Here is a 21,639-nt window from a genome sequence, read left to right on the forward strand (position 1 = left end):
GTTGTTTACCAGAAAATTCTTGCATAGCGGTGTCCCGGCAGGGATACCGACTTGGATACATTAATTATTTTTCACATTTTGGTGCCCAGAAAGAGGGCCCCGATTTGTATACCAGAACTATTAAACATTTTTCACAATAGAGGAACATAAAAGGTTAGGGAAATACGAGAGAAGCAAGTCAAGACCCTTAAAGGTAACCTTCCAGAGTGTAAACACCTTGGAGGAGATACTAAAAAATGCAAAGAATCTTATGGAAAAAGGGTTAAAAAATATATGGAGAAAAAGATGCCTAACACAAGAGGAACTGGAATTACTGAAAGAGAAGTGGGAGGAAGCAAAAACAAAAAATGAGGGAAGACCAGAGGAGGAGAATACGTTTTTTTATTACAAAGTAATAGGATTGCAGGTATGAAAGTGGTACATAAACAGGAGGGAATAAAAAGGAGGAAGGTAGTAGAACCAAGTCATGACAAGTATATAAACAAGATGATAAAGTTGATGTACTCAAATGTGGATGGAATGGTATGTAAATTATTCGAGATGAATGATTATGTCAAAGAAAATGAACCACATACAATATGCCTAACTAAAACAAAATTAACACCAAGGCTATCAAATGACATCCTAAACTTAGAGGAGTATAATATTTGGAGAAGAGATAGGAACTTAAAAAAAGGAGGAGGAATTATAATATTAACTACGAAAAATCTAAAAGTCAAAGAAATAGAACTGAGATATACCCTCACAAGTAGAAATGATAGCAGAAGAGATCAATACAACTGAAGGGAAAGTAACTGTAGCCAATTTGTACATACCACCCAAGTCAAACACATCGGAAAGAGACGAGTATGAGGACCTGGCAGAGAATAAAATTCAGAGTTTAAGATCATTACTACATAAAATAGAAGAGAAATCGGAAAAAATTATACTCACTGGAGATTATAATACAAATATAAATTGGAATACTCTAGATATAATAAGCCAAGAAAGCTGTTGGGACCAAAAGCTCCTGGATCTCATGCAAGAGTTTTTCCTAACGCAACATGTAAGGGAAAGCACCAGAAAAAGAGGACTCGATGTACCCACAATACTAGATCTCATATTTACTAGGCAAGAAAACGATATTGACAATTAAAATACCACCCTCCATTCGGCAAAAACGACCATGCAGTACTAAATTGCAGCTTCAGGATAGCATATGACATAGTTAACAGCAATGAAAGTTACAAAAAGAGCCTAAACTATAAAAAGAAAAACTATCATGACCTAAAGAAGTACTCCTTAGAAACTGATTGGGGAAAGGAGTTTAGAGGACAAGATTTAAATGCCAAATAATAAAAAATTGGTGAACTTTATGAAATAGGAGTCCAGAAGTACATCCCAAAGCACAAAGAAGCAGAAAAGAAAATAAAGAAATGGTTCAATACAGAATGTAAAAAATTAAAAGAAAAAAGAGATTTGTTGTGGAATATATACAGAAGATACAATAGTGAAAGGGCATATAATAATTACAAACAGGCAAGAAACGATTATACAAGAATCAGGAGGGAAGCGCAAAAACAGTTTGAGGAGGATATCATAAATAAAAGTAGTGATCAACCGAAGCTATTTTACAGCTACATCAGAAGCAAAACCAAAGTAAAAGATAAAATCAAATCCATTATGGACGAGGGAATCACCTATACACAAGAGAAGGATATTTGTGAAGCACTAAACAAGAAATTCCAATCAGTTTTAACAGAGGAAAAAAAATTTGAGAGGGATTATGTGGAACATGCATGCCCACACATACTACCAGATATACAAACATAAGAAAAAGGAATACAGGAGGAGCTAAGTAAATTACACAAAGGAAAAGCAAGTGGTCCTGATGAAATTTCATTTTCAGTACTACGTGAATGTGCAAAGGAGTTAAGTAAATCATTATTTTTAATTTTCAAGAAATCCTTGAGTCAAGGTAAACTACCTGATATTTGGAAGAAAGCAAACATTGTTCCCTTATTCAAGAAAGGGAATAGACAAAATCCACTCAACTACCGACCAGTATCACTAACCAGTGTTGTAAGCAAGGTATTAGAAAAGCTTATAAGAAAAGCTTGGGTAAATCATCTAGAAGAACACAATATGATAACAGAAAGACAGTTTGGTTTCAGAAAAGGAAAATCATGTGCTACTAATCTGTTGAGCTACTGTGACAGAGTAACAGACACATTACAGGAAAGAGAAGGATGGGTGGACAGTATCCATTTAGATTTCAAGAAAGCATTTGATACAGTACCACACCAAAGACTTTTATGGAAACTATACCATCAAGGAGGAATTCGAGGCAAACTGTATTGTTGGATGGAAGATTTTCTCATGAAAAGAAAAATGAGAACAGTACTCAGGGGAAATTACTCATCATGAAAAGAAGTGACTAGTGGAGTACCACAGGGCTCAGTGCTGGCACCAATCATGTTTTTAGTGTATATAAATGATATAGACAATAACACTGGAAATGAAAGCTATTTAAATATGTTTGCAGATGATGCAAAAATACAAAGGAGAATTACTAACACAGACTCTTGTATAGAGCTACAAGAAGAATTAAATAAACTTCATGAATGGAGTAATACATGGCAAATGGAATTCAATGTGGACAAGTGTCATGTAATCAAGTTTGGTAAAAGTGGAAAAAGACCTGATTGGGATTATACTGTTATGAAGGGGGTTTTACCAGTTAGGTAGTCTCGTACCTTCGAGACGTTTCTGGTACCGTATGTTTCAGTGCGAGACGTCAGAGTTGCCAGTTTGCCTGGTGTTTGTGAGCGTAGTTATTTCGTAAGTTAAATATTCATTTATTTTTATGCTCTTTCTTTATAATGTTTTATTTAAGTGATTGCTTGTTAAATTATGTAATTTAAGTTCATATGGTTAATGATTTAGAGTGTTAAGTAATGTAAGACAACTCTAGAATGTTATGATGTCTCATAGTTGGTAACTGTTGTTGCTAGGGGCTGATGCAAGGCAGCATGTCCTAGAATGTTGGAGAAGTAGAAGTTTCGAGTGTAATGCAAGCTTATATAAGATGGGGTAGTGATTATTTACAAGTTTAGTGAGATGTCAAGTCAGTTTGAAGTTTAGTTGGGTTTCAGGTCAGTTTGTGTGAAGTGCAGTCGGTTTTGGTGCAGTGTCAGTGTCAGTGAAGGTTGTATATTTTTGGTACTTGTGAAAACAGTGGCAAACAGTGACGGGTTATTGAAGTTTGTATATCACTGTAACTTGAGAAGACAGTGAAGTGCATTAAGTGTAATTACTGTCAGTGAAGATTATTTTCGCACTTGTGTAATAAGTGAAGTGTTAGCAAGCATTAAGTGTACTAACTGTGAAGTGTTGTTAAACATTAAGTGTACCTGCAATCTATAAAGTGTGTATAGCTCCAGTGCTTGTGAGAACAGTGAAGTTGAAAAGCATGAAGAGGAATTATTTGGAAAATAAAGACAGTTAACTTTAAGGAGCCAGTGTTTATTTTCGCCTCAGCTGATCTTGTGTACTGTACACCTAAAGGCTGACCATAGAAGAACAACTCACTGGGCAACGTCCTTCCTGTACTGTACTACTACCTTGTTTGGAGCCTGTGGCAGTGTGGGGACTGGGACGTAACAATACGTTAGGAAATAAAACCCTACACACATCAGAAAGAGAGAAGGACCTAGTTATGATTATCAATAACAGACTATCTCCGGTAGACCACATCAGTGAGAAGGTACGGAACATGTATACACTGCTTGCAAATATGAGAATAGCATTCTCATAGGTAAATGAAGACATGCTAAGAAAGATAATAACATCATTCATCAGACCAACCCTGGAGTATGCATCAGTAGTCTGGAGTCTTCATCTTAAAAAACTACATAGACAAGATTGAAAATGTTCAAAGGGCCGCTACAAGATGGGTACCATGCTTAAGGGATCTAAGCTACGAAGAAAGACTAACTAAACTGAATCTACCAACACTACAGAAGAGAAGGAAAAGAGGTGACATGAATATGCTATATAAATGCATATCAGGGAAGGAGAAAATAGACATAAATGATTACTTAACCTATGGGGAAGCATCAGCAAGAGGACACTGCAAAAAACTGTATAAGAAGAGAGGTGATAAAGACGTAAAGAAATTTAGTTTCCCAAATAGAGTAATTGATCAGTGGAATGCACTACCGAATGAAACAGTGCGTGCCAAAACAATTCATAATTTTATGGATATGTACGATAAATATGGTTTAAGACACGGGACAGTACGAGCTTGACTCATTCCTGTAATGATACAATTAGGTAAGAACAATTAGGTAAGAACACACACACACACACACACACACACACACACACACACACACACACACACACACACACACAGAAACATTATCACTCCACCTTGTAAAGCCAGGAGATAATAAAGACAATGAACGTAAGAAGCCTGTGTGATTTCGACGCCTGAGTTTATCATGTGTACGCTGATAGGCTAACCCTACAAAGAACAATTCACTGGGCGATGTCCTTCCTGTAGTGAACTACCGCTGCTGGAGCCTGAGGCAGTGTGGGACGGTAACAGGTGGTGTCAGGAGCAGGGATAGAAAAGTGCTGCAGAGAGTCAAATCTTCAACATGGAGCCAGAAGGTATGCAGACACCAAGCCATGTTAGGCAGGAGCAGGCATCTCTGGTTGCAGTCATGAAGTTACTACAAACACAAATTGAAGGAACAACTACATGCGCAAAGTGAGCAGCTACAGACACAAAATGAAGAACAGAAAGAGCTCAAGAAAGAACTCAGAGAACAACTACAGGTACAACGAGAAGAAGAGAAACGATATGAAAGGCTTCAAGAGTCATTACAGGAGCAACAGGAGGAGTTACAACTGAGGATGCAAGGACAGTATGGCGCTTTCATGGAGGAAGTAAAGGAATAAGAGCAACAGTTGAAGCAGGAAGTATACAGTAAGTTTCAGCAGCAAAAGCGTGAGGTACCGTATCCAATAACGCAGTGCTAACAGCTTTTAGATGAACAGTTGAAGTTAATTTGCAAGGAAAATGAAGACATAGAGAAATCTTGCCCTGCTTAGCCTCATCATAGTGTACAGGAAGCAAATAAAAAAAATGGACAGTGTTTGGTGAATCTTGACGAATCCGAAGCACCTAAAGGTAGCATTACAGAGATGAGTATTCAGAATGTAGGAATTTTGAGTCCTGGACTTAATTATGAGGCCCCAGTTTTTAGGCCCCAAACCAGTGAAATGTATGGCTATAATGCGGGTCCAATTAAAAAGAAACCTCAGGAATGTGATGGTGAAGTATCATGGGATGCCTACCATATGTAGTTTGAGTTACCGTACTTGTTGATCCGAATGGCTGAGATGATAGGCAGAGGGCAGTGCAGCTTCCTACATGCCTCAAGGGTGCGACAATGGAGATTCTTGGCCAGTTATCAGTGAAGGACAGGAACGGATATCAGTCCCAATTAGATGCGCTGGAGCACAGATACAGGACCATGTACCAGACAAAGGTATACAGAACAAGATTTTGGACCCGTGTAAGGGCTCGAGACGAATCTGTTCAGCAGCTTGCTCATTATCTGGAGTATGGCACACAAGGCGTATCCTGGAACAGCACCTAACCTAGTGGCTATTCTTTTGAGGGACCAGTTCATCGATGGTCTGGATTGCGCAGATTATGAAAGTGCAAGTAAAGCAAGCCCTATTAAGAAGCATGCAGGAGGCACTAGCCAGGGCTCTGGAATCTGAGTCCTACATCAGGTCCAGTACAACCAGTTAGCAGGCAGGACGTAGTGCAGAATGCAAGGCAAGAAAGGGGCAGGTACATGATATGAAGACATTTGATGGAAGTTCCTGGTATTGCAAGGAGCCAAAACATAAGAAAGAGGACTGCTACAAGTGGAGGGAGGAACAGGAGATCAGAGGAGGTTGCTAGTTCTGTGAAAGGTCAGGACATAAGAAGGAGGATTATTACAAACTGAAGAAGGACCAAGAACAGTTACAGAACAGTGCAAAGAAATCTGCAATTGCAACAAAAAGGTTTTGGGCATGAGGTGAGGTGGGACACTTCAGTTCTAAATGTCCAGAGAAGAAAAAGGAGGATAAGATGAAGGCTGGAGGAGGACAACTGGCAAGTTGGCTCGAGAAACCGAACAAGCATAAATATGAATTGCAGCACCATCCTGGGTGGCTACATGGCAAAGCTAACAGCCTGAGTCATTGGCCTTGAGACCCAGTTTGAAAGCAGTGTTGTAGGAGTGAAGATCTTAGCAAGAAAAGCAGCCATGCTGGAGTGACAGAGCCAGTGTCAGCTGAAGAAGGCCTGAAGAGGATGGAGCCAGTGTCAGCTGAAGAAGACCTGATGAGGATGCAGATTGAGGATACATTTTTACAACCAGTGTTAGAGTAGCTGCAACGGAGTACAGTGTGACCATCTTCGGAAGAGGTTTCGGGGTTCAGCCCTACAACTAAAAGCTACCAGAGTTGGTAGGACCTTCTTCGTTTGCACAACAGACTACTGGAGTGACAGTGGGAGACACCTGATGGCCCCAGCAAGTATTGGCAACTGGTGGTACCTAAGAAAATGAGGTCTGAGGTCTCAGAAGGGTCTCATACCCAGATCACTAGTGGGCACCTGGGAGTGAAGAAAACTGTAAGCTGCGACAGAGGTTCTACTGGACTGGCATGTCGGGATGTTGAAGCGTTGTGTAAGGTCTGTCATGTATGTTGATCCAAGAAGGGACCCAAGAAATGCGGTTTCGCCCCTCTTCAGCTGTACCAAGTGGGTGCACCAATGGAAAGAGTCGCATTGGACGTTGCTGGACCTCTGCCACTCACTGAATGAGGAAACCGGTATATATGTGTTGCAATACACTACTTTAAAAAGTGGCCAGAAGCCTGTGCTATTCCCGATCAGGAGGCTGCAACTGTTTGCTCGGGTGTTGGGTGACCAATTCATCTATTGTTTTGGGATGTCACAAGGGCTTCATTCAGACCAGGGTAGAAACATCGAGTCTGCTGTGTTCCGTGAGTGCTGCAAGTTGCTGGGGAACATGAAGACCAGGATGACTCCATCAAAGCCACAATCATATGGAATGTGGGAAATTCAATTGAACCCTGGGACAAAAACTGGCTAAGTACTATGTAGAGGGACAGATGGAATGGGACCAGAAATTACCTGCATTGCTAATGGCATATCGGTCTGCATCCCAAGAGTCTACCAGGCACACCCCTGCAAAACCGATGCTGGGCCACGAGTCATGATTGCCAGTCGATCTGGTAATGGGAAGACCACCTGGTGAAGAGCTGTCTACAGACACCTCCAGCTATGTGAAGTCTTAGTCTTCAGGATGACTGGCTGAGGTACATCAATAAGTTCGAGGAGCTCTGAAGTTTTCAGGCGAAGTAATGAAGTGCAAGTATGATGCCAGGGAAAGTGATGTGAGCTTCAAGGAAGGAGGCAAAGTTTGGCTATACAATCCTCTTTGGAAGAAGGGACAGTCACCGATTCTGCAGAGCCCGTGGGATGGGAACTACACTGTGGTGGACTGTCTCTCATGTGTAATGTACCAGATTCAGGGAGACAGGAAGTCTCAGCCAAAGGTAGAACACATGAATCGTCTGTGGCAGTATCATGGGCCAGGACAGTATGGCTAGGACATCTTTAAGGAATTGTGCACACGAACAACTGATGATGTTGAAGAGGACCAAAGGGCTGAAGCAGAAGAGGATGGTGACAGTTTCCGAAGGGAAGAAGTGAATCAGGAAGAGTACCAAGTCATTCCAGGAAGAGTGGACTGTGCGGAGGACCAGGGATGTTGTCAGAAATGTCATAAAGAAAATCTGGTAAGTTGAAGGACTATTTTTTGTATGATTAAATGTTTAGTTTGGATTTCGGATTGTTTGTAAATTTTGTGTACTTTTGTCGGGATGACAAAAGGACTAGGGAGGGGGTAATGTCAAGAAGCACGGGTGCTAGCCTGGAGATACTGGAAAACTCCCTGTGGTCCGTGCATTTTAAGTTATCAGTGTTGCCGAGTAGCCTGCTATTATGAGCGGAGGTATGTTGTAAAGTAATGCGTTAATCTTTATTTTTTTATATCTATAATGTATCTCGATGATCATTTGTTAAATTATGTAATTTAATTTTGGATGTCTCAGATTTGGAACTGTTGTCACTAGGAGCAACTAGAGCAATAGAGTAGTGAGGAAGGTTATTAATAGTCTGTGAACCATGTACCCCGACTTCGGGTGATCGGTACCATTCAAGGTGGCCAATTCTAATATGCATATTCTGAAAGTCAGATATCTGGTGATCACATTTTTGCATGATGGCAATTTGGAATCGGTAGCTTTCCTTCTACAAAGTCCATCAAAGGAGATCCCCCCTAATGCACAGCATTACATCAAATAAATCTGTAAATTTTTACCACAGTCTCATGAATTGATACATTTGTGATAGAATATAAAACAAAATATACAGTTTTTATTATCTTTATGATACAAACCTATTCTTTTGAAAATGAAGACAAAAGTCCCGTTGAAATTATTGTATTTTGGGAATACACTCATTGTTGGAAAGATTAATGTCTGGAGAATGTTGATGATCATCAGTTTCTTCTAGTCATCCTCTTCTTCATAATCATCATCATCATAAGCATTATCACATTCATCTTTTCTGTCAGCACCTTCATCAGTTGGCTGGTTCTCACATGCTAACAGTCTGCAGAGTTCCGAACACTTCAACCCATTGACAGCACAGCTACATTAGGTTGCTGTGCAAGACTGTTATTGTGAGTTTTTCTTGCCTCCGATGATTTTCATCTTCCAACCATATGCACTGGGTGTTGGTACTTGTGGGTATTGTTCCAGACATCTCCAGATAGCTGTCTGAAAATCTGCACCAAAAATGTGTATTTGCAAAGCATTACTGCAGGATGGTAGATGGTGTTGCTCATTATGTCCCTTTTTGGATGTAAACAACCCATAGTGCAGTTCATTAACTTTTTCTGTAGCAGTTTTTGATATAGCCTACATGTGAATGATTATAGCCTGTCTCTCAGAGATTGGGATACAGTCCATTCTTTCCTAAGATCACAGAATATTTTCTGTAGCTGAATGTCATCTTTCAACATTTTAAGGGCGCTCAGCTTCCCACCTCCAGCAAATGTGCTGACTGAGTCACATCCGGTAAAACTGTGTATTCCAGTATTTGCCTCACAAACAGATTCACCTAGAATCCTAGCAATTTTCTGTACCTCTGTGTATTTCACTCTAGCCTGGGTTCCATTTTTCTAATAAAGTGAGGTAGGAATGTCTTTATCGAAGGCTAGCAGCAATAGGAACACAACTGTATAATCTGAAACGATGATAATTGTCTTGAAACCACAGGTCGCTGCATGAGCTGAGTGTAAAAGGATACGTGTGTCAGCCTCTTCTTGGGTTGTCTTTAGCTCTGCCACAATGTCACAACTTTGGGCGCTTATCCGATGACAGATATCATTGCATGTGGCAAATAAAGTTTTGCCATTTAGTCTGTTGACATGTCTCTCCTGCTTCCATTCAAGGGCAAGGAACTGAATGGGAGAAATGTTGTTGCTTGTGGAGGTAAGAAATTTTCTCCATTGTACCACAAGCTGTTTGGATTGAATGTTTTTGTATTCTTTGCTACTGAATGTAGATTGGCGTAACTGTCACTCAGCATTTTTGACAGAGTTTTCATTATAAACATCAAAGACAATATCTAATCTGTCACTGTTTGATCCTTCATGAAGGGCCTTTGACAAAACCGAAGATGCAGTGTCTCCAATGATTTACTTCTCTCCTTTTATCTTGTAAACAACAGCCATTTCATCTGCTATGCATGCAGATGATGGAGGAATCACTTCTTGTGGAGATACATTTTTTGTAACTCCTTGGAAAGTACAGACTTGGCCGTTTTCCTCGGCAGGCCATCAGCTGTAGCAAGCGACCATGGCAAGGGACCTAGTGCGAATTTTAAAACCTCCTTCATGTCAAGTTCCTGTATCTGTGCCATCATTAGCATATTGCCAAAGAGTCAAGTGGTTGCTCTCAGAATGACATTTCTGCCATTGATTTTCAGTCTCTTGGTTTTACAAGTTTCAATGAAGGTCTTGAGCTTCATTCTGGGAAGATCATGGAATTTGATCAGAGGAGGACTGGTCTCCAGTCTCTTCACTTTGAAGATCATGTAAGCATTTCCACCACAATTACTTGCTTCTTTTAGTTCTGCTACATCATCATCTAAAGCAACAATGGCACTTACAATGTTGACAGCTCGCTTGATTCTTTGAAAGAATTCACCAAGACACCTACGACACTATTCACTGAACAAATAGCAGTTTCGTCTTTCAGCATTCGTGGCTTGTGCAGATCTGCATGCTGTATGTCTGGTTTGTTTAGCTGAACTATCTCACGCAGCATGCATGCGTGAGTACTTCTGTACTCTGCAGTTAGATAGCATTATCTGAACCACCAGTATTCAAACTAAAGCGACAAGTTCCACCTGCAGTTTTGGTGTCTTTGTTGACTGTTTCTTCTGTTGCCTGGTCAACAGGGATGCGACCAAATGTACTGGAGTCTCCTATCTGAACAGCAAACCAGCCTTCTTTGAAATTGTCATAGCCATCTGGATTTGTGTCAGACAAGTTAGACATTTCAGCAAAATACATACTGAGATAGCGTGCATAGTTGACTTTGTCATACACACAACACCATGGAATCAATGAACGGATGCATGCCGTCTGGAGCTCCCAATTTCCCTCCCTTGTAGCCCGTAGCAGACCAAGCAATACAGTGACAATGTCAATGTAGCTCATCTAGATTTCTGATAAGTACCATTGTCATGTTGAAGAAAATCTATGCCTGATGCAAAGTAATGAAGCAAACCATCAAGTTCCGCATTTGACATCATCTCTTCATACTTCTCTGAGCAAAGATTTTCATGAAGGTCATGAATAATTTATAGTCCTTCTTCAATGTGTGGTGAATGATTTTGTTCCATCCATGGGACGAATTCCTTGAAGACAATGCGGAGTAAAGTTTCATATATCCATCCATTCATCATCCAATCCTACATTGCCCCATGAGGAGCGTAGGAGCCCGGGGCTAGGCAGTTGGTCCCGACATTTAAGATGAGAGTGAAAGTTATATATATATATATATATATATATATATATATATATATATATATATATATATATATTTGTGGGTTCTCGCTGTTCTCTTGTACTGGCGGCCTTCCATGACACCAGCGACTGATCCTTCTGCAACAGTACCAGTTTCTGTCAAAATATCTTTCAATCCGCCATCTTGAAACCGTTTTCCAATAATGGAAAAAAGATTCCACATAGTATGGAATGCTCCAATCTGCAAGATTACATTCTTGAATCTGTCGACATGTTTCCAGACTATCTCTACAGCCATAGCATAGATTGCCTGATCAAACACAAGGGTCATTCCATCGTAACCGTCGTACCGTTTACATGCAACTTATGTACACTGCTATTGCAATATTTCTCAAACCACTTGCAATAAACTTATACTTTTTATATGGGAGATAGGTAATACCACCAGGAATAATAGGCCATCAACATTTTGTTATTTGCTTAATTCATTTCACTGATATAACAGCCGAAAGTTGTCGTAACGGTCGTTCCCGCACTGCCACCCTGCTTTTAGTTAATGTGCTTCTGAACCAAACCTCTGTGATTTATGATGGCCTAAAATTCCCATATTTACACCAGTCCTGGCTAAAAGACGTGTGAGTTTCATGATGCTCTCAGAAATAAAATATCTTTATTACTTTTGTTTTTGTTACCATTTATGTGCCGTAACGGTCGTTCCCGCTCAAGCCGTAACGGTCGTTCCCTTTGAATTGCCTTCATGATATCTGCATATACACCAATCAGTCATTGGTTTTCCTTTCCTATATCAGTATGGTTTTTCAGTGCAAGGCTTCCTGTAAATTTTAACTGGATGTTGCTTGCAAGTTAATGTATAATAACCATCATTTCACACGGTCACATCACTCAAATTTATTGAAATTAAATGTTTTGCATCATTTTAACACACTAGTTACTCTTATGTCACTTCCACATTTTCCAAGTAACATAAAACACATCATATATTGTCAATTTGCCATTTTGATTAATAAAAGAGTTAATACTCATTTTGTCATAATGATGCATAAATTCAAATCACACCATTTAAACACTTAAACGTAAGATTCAATGATCTCTCAACTTATACCACACAGAACTTTAACATGTTGCACTTAGAAATTGTACTCCACGGAATGAGTGCACTCCACGCTTTGAAATCGTTGGTTGTGGCAAAAACTTTTCTATGTCCTCGTCATCCACATAGTCAATGTCAGCTTTGGTAGGGAATGTAAATGAATATGATCCATCCGATTTCTTCAGGCAGCTAATGCGACACCTGCCAGTTTCAGTGCTTATGTCAATTTCTTCAATGATTGCCACATAGAACTTACATAACCTCTTGATAGTTCACTTGACAATTACATACCCTCCAACCTGTAGACATAAGACTGGAGATGCTGCACGGGCCTCTGAGAATGAAGTAGTATCAGGAGTTAAGGCAGGGACTGTAAAACCGCATTCAGAATCTGTGTCAGAGGATAATTTGCTGCCATTGCTGGTGCTTGTATCAGATTCAGCCTCTGCTGGGAGCAGGATGCACCTTGCATAAGGTTGGCTGTCTTGGCTGTCATAGTATAATGATACACTTGTCAAGGACCTTGATCCTCCTACACTTCTGGATCTCTTTGGCTCATTGACATTTTGCCAGATGTTGTTGAAAGTGTTATTCTGTGAATTGACATGTTCTGTTGAAACACAGTAATTTCACCTTGGTGACAATCTTCTCTGCAGCTTCATAGAATGATGTTGCATCATTGACAATGCAGCGTCCTCTGAGTACTTCCTTGTACACATAACTTTAAAACTGCCCTAATACCATCATGTGAACCCTTGCCATGGTAGCTCTCATGAATATTCCATTCCGCAGTACTGCTGTAGAGTTCCTTGTAAAATGTTAGGGCTGTCATAGCATAACAGTTTTTAAAATGAGCAGCAGCCCCATCAGTCCACAGAATGATATACTCAAAATCATTGCGGAGCTCATCCTTAACATATCTGAAGATTTCTTGGTTGAAGACCTGCGACTCTAAGGTGCCATGGTGTTGGGTGTTTGAGATGACTGCGACTGCCTGGGTCTTCACTTCATTGTCTAGTACATAATGGATAACACAGGTGTAAATGGTGACTGCCTCATTTGGTGTTGTACAGGCCCAATGTGCAGCCATGACCTCATCCTGGTGTTTGATGCCATAGTTCTCTGCGAAGTCAAGTTGAATGATGATGGTTTTTGGTAGACTAAGCAAACATTCCTTCTGGTGTGAGAAGGCCTTGGACTGCAGTCTTATATTACATGAATAGGTCACATTAGGACTAAGTTGTTTGCATATTTCAGCTGCAAGGTCAGAGGTATGTGGGAATTCTATCCTGAGGTGGCCACCATCCCACTGACATACAGGAATGGCACTGCAGTCATCATCCAGCAGAGCTTCAATCACATCTGCACAGTCTTTGGCCAAAGTGCATTTCTCACACTCTACGCATACATGCTGAATTATCTGGGCTGCACACAACATGGGCAACTAGGTCAGAAGTGGGTATAATGATGTCTTTTCACTTGGCAGCCTTGAGGAGAAAATTCATATTTTCACAATATGGACAGCAGCACACAGTCTGTGACTTGTACAGTAGCTTACAAGTTCTAGTTCTATGGGTCTAAGTTCAGCAGATTTGGAAATACCTATCTGCATTCCAACATGCTTGGGCTCTTCTTTATATAACTGGTACAGCTCCCTAAGTATGTAGCAGAGGACCCTTCTGGCAACATGCTCCTTCTTCCCTGTCACCGTGGACCGTACAGACTTGGTTTGTTTCTTTCCTGGAAGGGCTCGTGATATGTGGTCTCTTTGTTATATGAGATAACCGCTTCCTTGACTTCCTTAGTCAGTGCTGGTGATGGCCTCTGCTTCTTGGCTGTAGGAATTGTGAGATCCAGGCCAACCTTAAGGGCAATGTTGGCAACAACAGCTTGCCTTTTCCTTGGGCTATGAGGCAATGCACATGCTGTTCTACTCACAGCTTTACCCAGGGCTTCCCGAGACTTACAGAAAGGTTGTCCTTGTCCATCTCCTCTCGTCCTGGCTCTATAACGTTGCTTCCTTTTTAAAGCCAGAATGTTGGATTCCTTCCTTTTCTTGGCTGTGAGACCTTGCCAATACTTCTTGCACTTTCCTGTATTCTTGACTGACCATCCTGCTGGATCTTCTTCCTTCTTCCTTTCGCGATATCTTCTCATTCTTTCTGCAGGTGACACTGGTGTCATCTTGAGGTCTTGCAATGTAGACACTGGGTGAAGTCCACTCCTATTAAAATTTAGGTAAGTACTGTGATCAATTAAATCTGAAAAAAAGAAATCAAGCATTGACATACCAGTAACCAAGTTAACTAAAGGAGTAAAAATAGCAAAGTAAATAATAATAAAAGTAGTAATAGGAAAGTAATTAATGTACGGTCGTTCCAGTCCGTTCGGTAATGACGGTTCCACATGACACAGGTATGAGCGTGATGCAATTTGTGCCAAACCCAAGATGTAAACCAGAATAACAAATACACCACATGAAAGATGATTGAAAACTAAAAGAGGAAAAAAAATAGCTCAAAAGGATGAAAACTCTCTTTCATAGACTAAAAAAACATGTTTTTTCGTAACGGTCGTTCCTCTTTCACCCTTCAATTTCAAATGCCCATGGAACAATAACTAAGACATCTACAACATCTCTGAAAGTTGCATTAAATAGAGCAAAACATGTAGAAAACGTCCATATATTGTTTTACTTCATAAGTATTGCTGCTTTCTTAGTATATAGACCTGAAAACCGATTTTTTTTTTCATGTGTGCCGCAGAACAACACATACCTGTACATATTTAGCCATATCTTCATAACTAAAAGGAATATATAGATTCTTTTTGTATATCTGAAAACTAGAAACCTTAAGGAATAAAACCATTATAAAATTTATCATTTTTTATCAGTTTCAAAATTTCACCTAAAGGTTTACACTTGCATGGAATAACCCACAACTACTATTTTGGAAAGGTTGAGGGTGTCCTTGATCTGCACTGAGTGCTTTAATATTTTTTGTACATGTAAGGTTTCTGTATCAGTTGCTGGGACATTTATAGTTGGGAGATATCCTGTGTTATCTTTTGTCACTGTCTGGTTTCTTTTCATGACAATACTGACTCCTGTCTATCCCATCACTTGTTGGTTGTCTCCTTCGATCTGTCTTGTTAGCATTCATACAAGATTCCTCTTGTGTGCCTCAGCAATCACGTTAGTTCTATCACAGTCAACACTTTTGAGGTTAGAAGGACCGATTTGCTTTCCTGGTACGCAGACAGTCAAGGGGTCCTCGTGTAATGTCAGTCTTCTTTTCTTGTTTTTCTAAATAGCTGGAAGAGGATTTTTTTTTTTTTTTTTTTTTTTTCCAAATATCTGTGGCTGTACAATTATGCCATTAACTCTGTGAGACGTTCCCTCTCCTGTCAGGGTCTCCTCTAGTTGATCAATGTTTTCTCATGTAAGAGTTGTAAATACATGATCTTGTATATATTCTCGCAGGATAATGTTATCTGTAGCATTAGCGACCTTTAGCAGGCACAGGGCAGTTTAATTTTCTTCTGTAGTAGTTTATGACACTCTATGGCCAAGCCTGTTCAAAATCCAGATAAGCTTAACATTGCCGATCAGTGCCTTTATAGCAGATGGCAGAAGGACATGTTTAGGTAGAACTTGAGATCCCCTACTCACTGTAATTATATAAGACCCTGAGCAAATGAGTCTACTGGCAGTGAACTTAGTTTTCAGGATTGTTTGGAAGGCACATCTCTACTCATCAGTGCAAAAAGGAACTTTCTTCCATTTTCTGGGATCTTCACACTACTAGTTAGGGCTGAGGGTAGAAATGGCCATTGGCTATTTTCATCCTGGTCTTTTATAACAGATCGTCGATGTAACGCTGCTCTCTCCAGTGTCTGCTGAAAATTAGTAGAGTTTTCCTGAAGTATTTTCAGCTTGCTCTTCAGCTGCTGATTTTCACGTGCCAGGTTACACGCAGTTAAGCTGTGTGGAAATACCAAGAGCTTTCCATTTTCATCGGCAAATATATGAAGCACGTCTCCAAGATCAGCTTCAAGTTTCCTTCGAAAATATTTTCTTAGTGGACTGACGTATTTCCACTCCAAGGGACACCATGCTGTCCTGTAACACATTTGTAAGCTCTGCTAATTTCATAACTCTGAGTGATTTAAACAGTTCACATCGGATACACTGCAACAAGTGGTCATAGGCATCCCTTTCAGCCTCCTTGTACTTGTAATCAGAGTCCTCAGGATCATATAGAATGTCTGTATCAGTACCGTCTTCTATGCCGTTCAAGTTGATATAAAGTCTGCAGCAGGACTTATCATACTATGCCTCTGCTGCAACAAGCTCTCTTGAGGCAAGAGCTAGAATCCTGGTGTCATTACGCTTTGTTGCCACTTCTGGTATCTTGAGTCTTCTTGTAATTCAGCACTATCAAAACCTCTCTGGTTCTTGGCCCTTTTATGTATTGTGTTGTCTTTTCCGGTGGGCAAAATATACAAGTTTTATCTAAAACTCTTGAGGCTGAGGCCTGTTTCCTTGCAGAACGTCGCTTCACCTGTGAAAGGGAGCCGTCATCTTTGCCTTCAAGTTCATCCAAATCACGCTTCATAGTGAACATCTGGCGACATTTTCTATGATAAAATACCTCCGGTACATCTCCCTCTCCTACGGTTGCAGCAATGTCCAGTAGCGGTGTGTGCTGTCTTATTCTGGCAGCTCTAAGAAGAGTGTTCCAAGAATCATAGTCTCTTAATATGAGATTACTGTGTGTAACATCGTCGCCAGAATGGATTATGCATGCCTTCTCTGTATGCTGATCCATCTTCAGGGTGCAGAATAACGTTCACTCATGCACCTGATAAGACACAAGAGAACTAAAGAAATGAGACAAAAATGAAATTAGCATTCTGAGGTATGCACAGGTAAGCCGAGTATGTCAAAGTTTTGTAGAATTATATCACATTCCTGGGAAGTATATTTATTTAAGGCTTATGAGAATGCCAAGCGCTATGTGGCTGTATATTTTGGGGGGTCAAATTCGGCGCCGTTTTTTACGACAACCATCAATTGGATTCTAATAATACTTGACAGTCTTATCTAATATACATTCCTTGATGATAAACTGTTTGACGTTTTGTGAACGGAATGTCTCTGACAAAGAGAAAGCATTAAGAAACCACCAACCTTTGGAGATGTCAGGCTCATTTATTATTCAGTGTATTTTGTTAAAATTTTGCATGGTGTTTTCCTATTATCAACACTCCACTTAACAAAACATGAATTTCAAACAACACAATGATCATTAAAAGTGAGTTAAACTCATATGTGCACACACCCCACCAACAACACTGTTTTCCGAATCTTCAGAAAATAGATTTTCGATACAAATTTGGAGCTGTCTAGCCACTGTATACTACCTGTCTGCGATTGCTAACATGCAGATTCTCAGTCCCTATGGGTAGATCTTTGAAATGAAACAAATATACCTTTTTCACTTTTTGTGGTACTGACCACCCCAGGTACCTCACAGACTCAATAGGATGGCGAAAGAATAGAGGAGGTTCAGTCAGTTTTACTTGTGGCCTTGTGAAGTTAGTGTAGCTCTGGAGTTGTGAAGCAGACAGTGTAATTACGTGGCAAATAAAGACAACGAAAGTCAGATGCATGTGTTATTACGATGCCTGAGTTGATCTTGTGTACACTGAAAGAATTATTCACTGGGCAATGTCCTTCCAATACAGAACTACTGCTGCTGGAGCCTGTGGCAGTGTGGGACGAGGACGTAAGAATCTTAATCCGTGAAAAAAAATCACTTCCCAAAATATATGAAAAATCCAAAAATCACAATATATGAAAAAGTCCAAATCTGTGAAAAAATAACTTCAATTTAAATGTACGAAAATTAAAATCTAAGTATGTGAATGATAAAAAATGTAAAAATATGAAAAATCACTTCAGATTTAAATAAGTAAAAAATAACTTATTTTTTTTAAATAACAGAACAGAGGAAGGACAAACAAATTAATAAAAAAAAAATAATCCATACACAAGATTACTGGTGTCCTCTGTTCATAAAATATCTGTAACAGTTAGACTTGAACAGCTATAGGTTGAAGTTTGGAGGGAAACAACTCTGGGGAAGCGAGTTCCAAAGAGATGCAGTACGGGGAAAGAAAGAATTCTGATAGGCATAAGTTCTGCAATATGGCTGAATGACATTCCAGTCATGAGCGCTACCAGATGCCCGTGTAGCACAAGGGAAGGCAGGGAGAGGTGGCACCCTGGACGCAACTTCATCGAGCATTTGCCATAAAAATATCTGTAAAATATTGTAAGGGAAGCAACATTCCTTCTTACCTGTATGGGAGGTAGTTTATTTGTAATGGCAGGGTTGTTAATGATTCTAACAGCCTTGTTCTGAATTTTGTCTAGTTGTTTTAATGCAACCTCTGCACATCCATTCTACAAGGGTGAACAATATTCAAGCTGAGAGTGCACATGACTCTTATAAATTATAGGTAACTGCTCGTCAGTGAAGAAGCTACGGACTCTGTACATTAATCCAATTTCTTAGAGACGGTTTTAGCAAGTGATCTAACATGAGAGGTCCAGCTGAGGGCATTGTTAAGTGAGACGCCGAGAATTCCAATACTTTTGGAGATGGGAATATTAGTAGTACTGAAGGTAATGTACGAATCTGGCAATATCTGCCTATTAGTAAATTGTATATATTTAGTTTTACTAGCATTAAATGAGACAAGGTTGTTTTGTCCCCATTCACTGATCGTAGATAGGTCTTGATTTATGGAGATGGCTGTACCGAGTCGAGAGGTAGAGATATTAGACTTTGTAAATAGGTATCTGAGTGTGAATGAACTATGTAGTGTTGAGTCATCTGCATATGAGTGGATGGGATTGTAGGTGACAGATAAGAGATCATTAATATGAACCAGGAACAGGGTTGGGGCCAGAACTGATCCTTGTGGCATGCCGGCAATAACTGAGTGGAAATTGGAATATACATCATCTACTTTTAATCTTATTTTCCTGTCCCTGAGATATGAGGAGATCTAAGGAACAAAAGGCGTTAGTCCATAGCAAGGGAGTTTGGACAGCAGGGAACGGTGCCATACTCTGTCGAAAGCTTTAAAAATATCAAGGGCTACTGCATGCGTTAACCATGTAGGTCAATTGACAGATGGATGGTATGAGTTGGGAGATTGACCATGTCAATAGTGGATCTTTCGTGGCGAAAACCATATTGTCTATCACTAATTAAGTTGTTGGATTCAAGATGTTTAACAATGTGCTTATTAATTAAAGTTTCAAATACCTTACCAACAGATGTGACTGCTATTGGTCTGTAATCAGAGGGGTCAGAGGAACTTCCTTTCTTCGGAATTGGGTGGATATTGGCTTCTTTCCATGAATTTGGGAATGAAGAAGTACGTATGCATAGTCTGAATAATTTAGCTAGAACAGAGACATGTTCAGTGGAACACTTTTTCAAAACAACTGGCGGAATTCCATCCAGGCCTGGAGCTTTGTTGGTGGGTAAACTGTCTAGGATGGACATTACGTATCTTGTCTGTGTTTTAAATGGAACAGTTTCGGAAGAATCAAGTTCTAGTATGGGACGTTCTGGCTGGCATCGTCTATGGCAGAATTTCTAGCAAATATACTTGAAAAAATATGTGCTCTCGCACGTGGGTCATTTGTAATGTTGCCATCTGAAGATTCAGTGAGGGAACGGATGATGATTTGTTAAAGTTATTATTGAAAGAATTAAGATTATATATAAATGACCATAATGTCTAATTTTATGAAGAAAATAGCTTCAAATCGAACTCTTTAAAAAAACGGCCATAAGATCATCAGTAACCCTAGCTTGGTTATGGTTTCAATTTGGACCCATGTTAATAAAGTATTTTTTATTAAAGATTCCCTCACTTATAACATTCCAAAGTTACGCCCTTTTCTCCCGGCACCCTGATCTCCGTTCCATGTACCATTCTTGCTCTACGTGCTAAGTTTGATTTTCCCAAGATGATTACACGTCCATTTATTTTTCTCAGGCAAAACTTCACCTATACTTACCTAACTAACAAACTAACATAACTTGGTACGCAGGAAACAAAGTTATCCTAACCTAGACTTTCCTGCGTAAGAAATAGTGCAAAAATGAGAAAGAGAAGGGAAAACATCCTCCTGGAACACCTAGGCCGGTATTCTCGCCAGTTAAGAAATCTCCTTAACCCCTTTTCCTCAACGACGTATTTTGCTTTTTGCACCTTACTGTCCTTGTTTGTGTTATATAATTACTTAAAACATCACCATACTCTTCATAAATAACCTACAAAGGATTTTGACTACCAATATTAAAAAATAAATCGCTATGGAGGAGATGTTAGGGAGCTTCCTTAACCGACGAGAATACGGACCCGTGTGTATTTCTGCATCCCTCTATAAAGTGTCATAATACTCACAGAACTCTTTATGAGCAGGTCAGTGCGATTTCTACGTTGGCTGGAGCACCTACTTTCCACTACCACTGTCGATATTGGCGCAGAAAAACAGTCCTGTTTCGCCTGCTGTGGATAGGGGGTAAGTATGCTGAAGAGAATGACCAAAACAAAACGAAAAACACTCATTACACCCACATATGCGTGGCCAAATAGCCTTCGCTAACACTGATTCAGTGACTTGCGTTTTTAAAGTGAAAAATTTATGTGAGTAGAGTGACAATTTATCCGAAGATAGGAAACGTGGAGGACTAAGAAGAATTATGATTAATGCTAGTAATTAGTAGCAGTAGCCTAGTAGAGGTAATAATAGTAACAGTGGTGGTGGTAATAATAGTAGCAGTAGTAACAATGGTGGTGGTAGCATGAGTAGCATTGGTGAAGATAGGAAACGTAGAGGACTAAGAAGAAGAATTATGGTTAATCGAAGTGGTTAGTAATAGTACTGTAGCAGAGGTAATAATAGTAACAGTGGTGGTGGTTGTAATAGTAGTAGTGATAGTAGCACTCTTGGTGGTAGCAATAGTAGTAGTATTGATAGTAGTAGCAGTAGGAGTAGCAGTAGTAGTAGTAGTAGCTATATTGGTGGTGGAGGTAGTAGTAGTAGTAGTAATATTGGTAGTGGTGGTAGCAGTAGTAGTAGTAATATTGATGGTGGTGGTAGTAGTAATAGTAGAAGTTGCAGTAGCAGCAGTGCATTCATCATGATGAAGTACGCGACCTCACTGCGAAAATGCTACAGCAAATATGCCATGATGTCACCACAGAGCCAGCTCTGCTGCCTCTAGACGGTGAGCACTTCATACACAGAACAGCAAA

General features: G+C 39.9%; 1 protein-coding gene across 1 annotated transcript in view; it reads left to right on the forward strand.

The window, feature by feature from the left end:
- Positions 1-21,639, forward strand: part of LOC145398717 (uncharacterized) — a 110,451-nt gene that overhangs the window by 25,181 nt on the left and 63,631 nt on the right. Inside the window, exon 3 of the mRNA XM_080271516.1 lies at positions 20,803-20,902. Coding sequence (XP_080127642.1) covers positions 20,803-20,902 — 100 coding nt within the window. The remainder of the gene's footprint in view (positions 1-20,802; positions 20,903-21,639) is intronic.

The sequence above is a fragment of the Coenobita brevimanus genome, chromosome 46 (genome assembly GCF_032717465.1).
Source record: "Coenobita brevimanus isolate Jiangsu-jjx chromosome 46, ASM3271746v2, whole genome shotgun sequence".
In the NCBI taxonomy this organism is placed as follows: domain Eukaryota; kingdom Metazoa; phylum Arthropoda; class Malacostraca; order Decapoda; family Coenobitidae; genus Coenobita; species Coenobita brevimanus.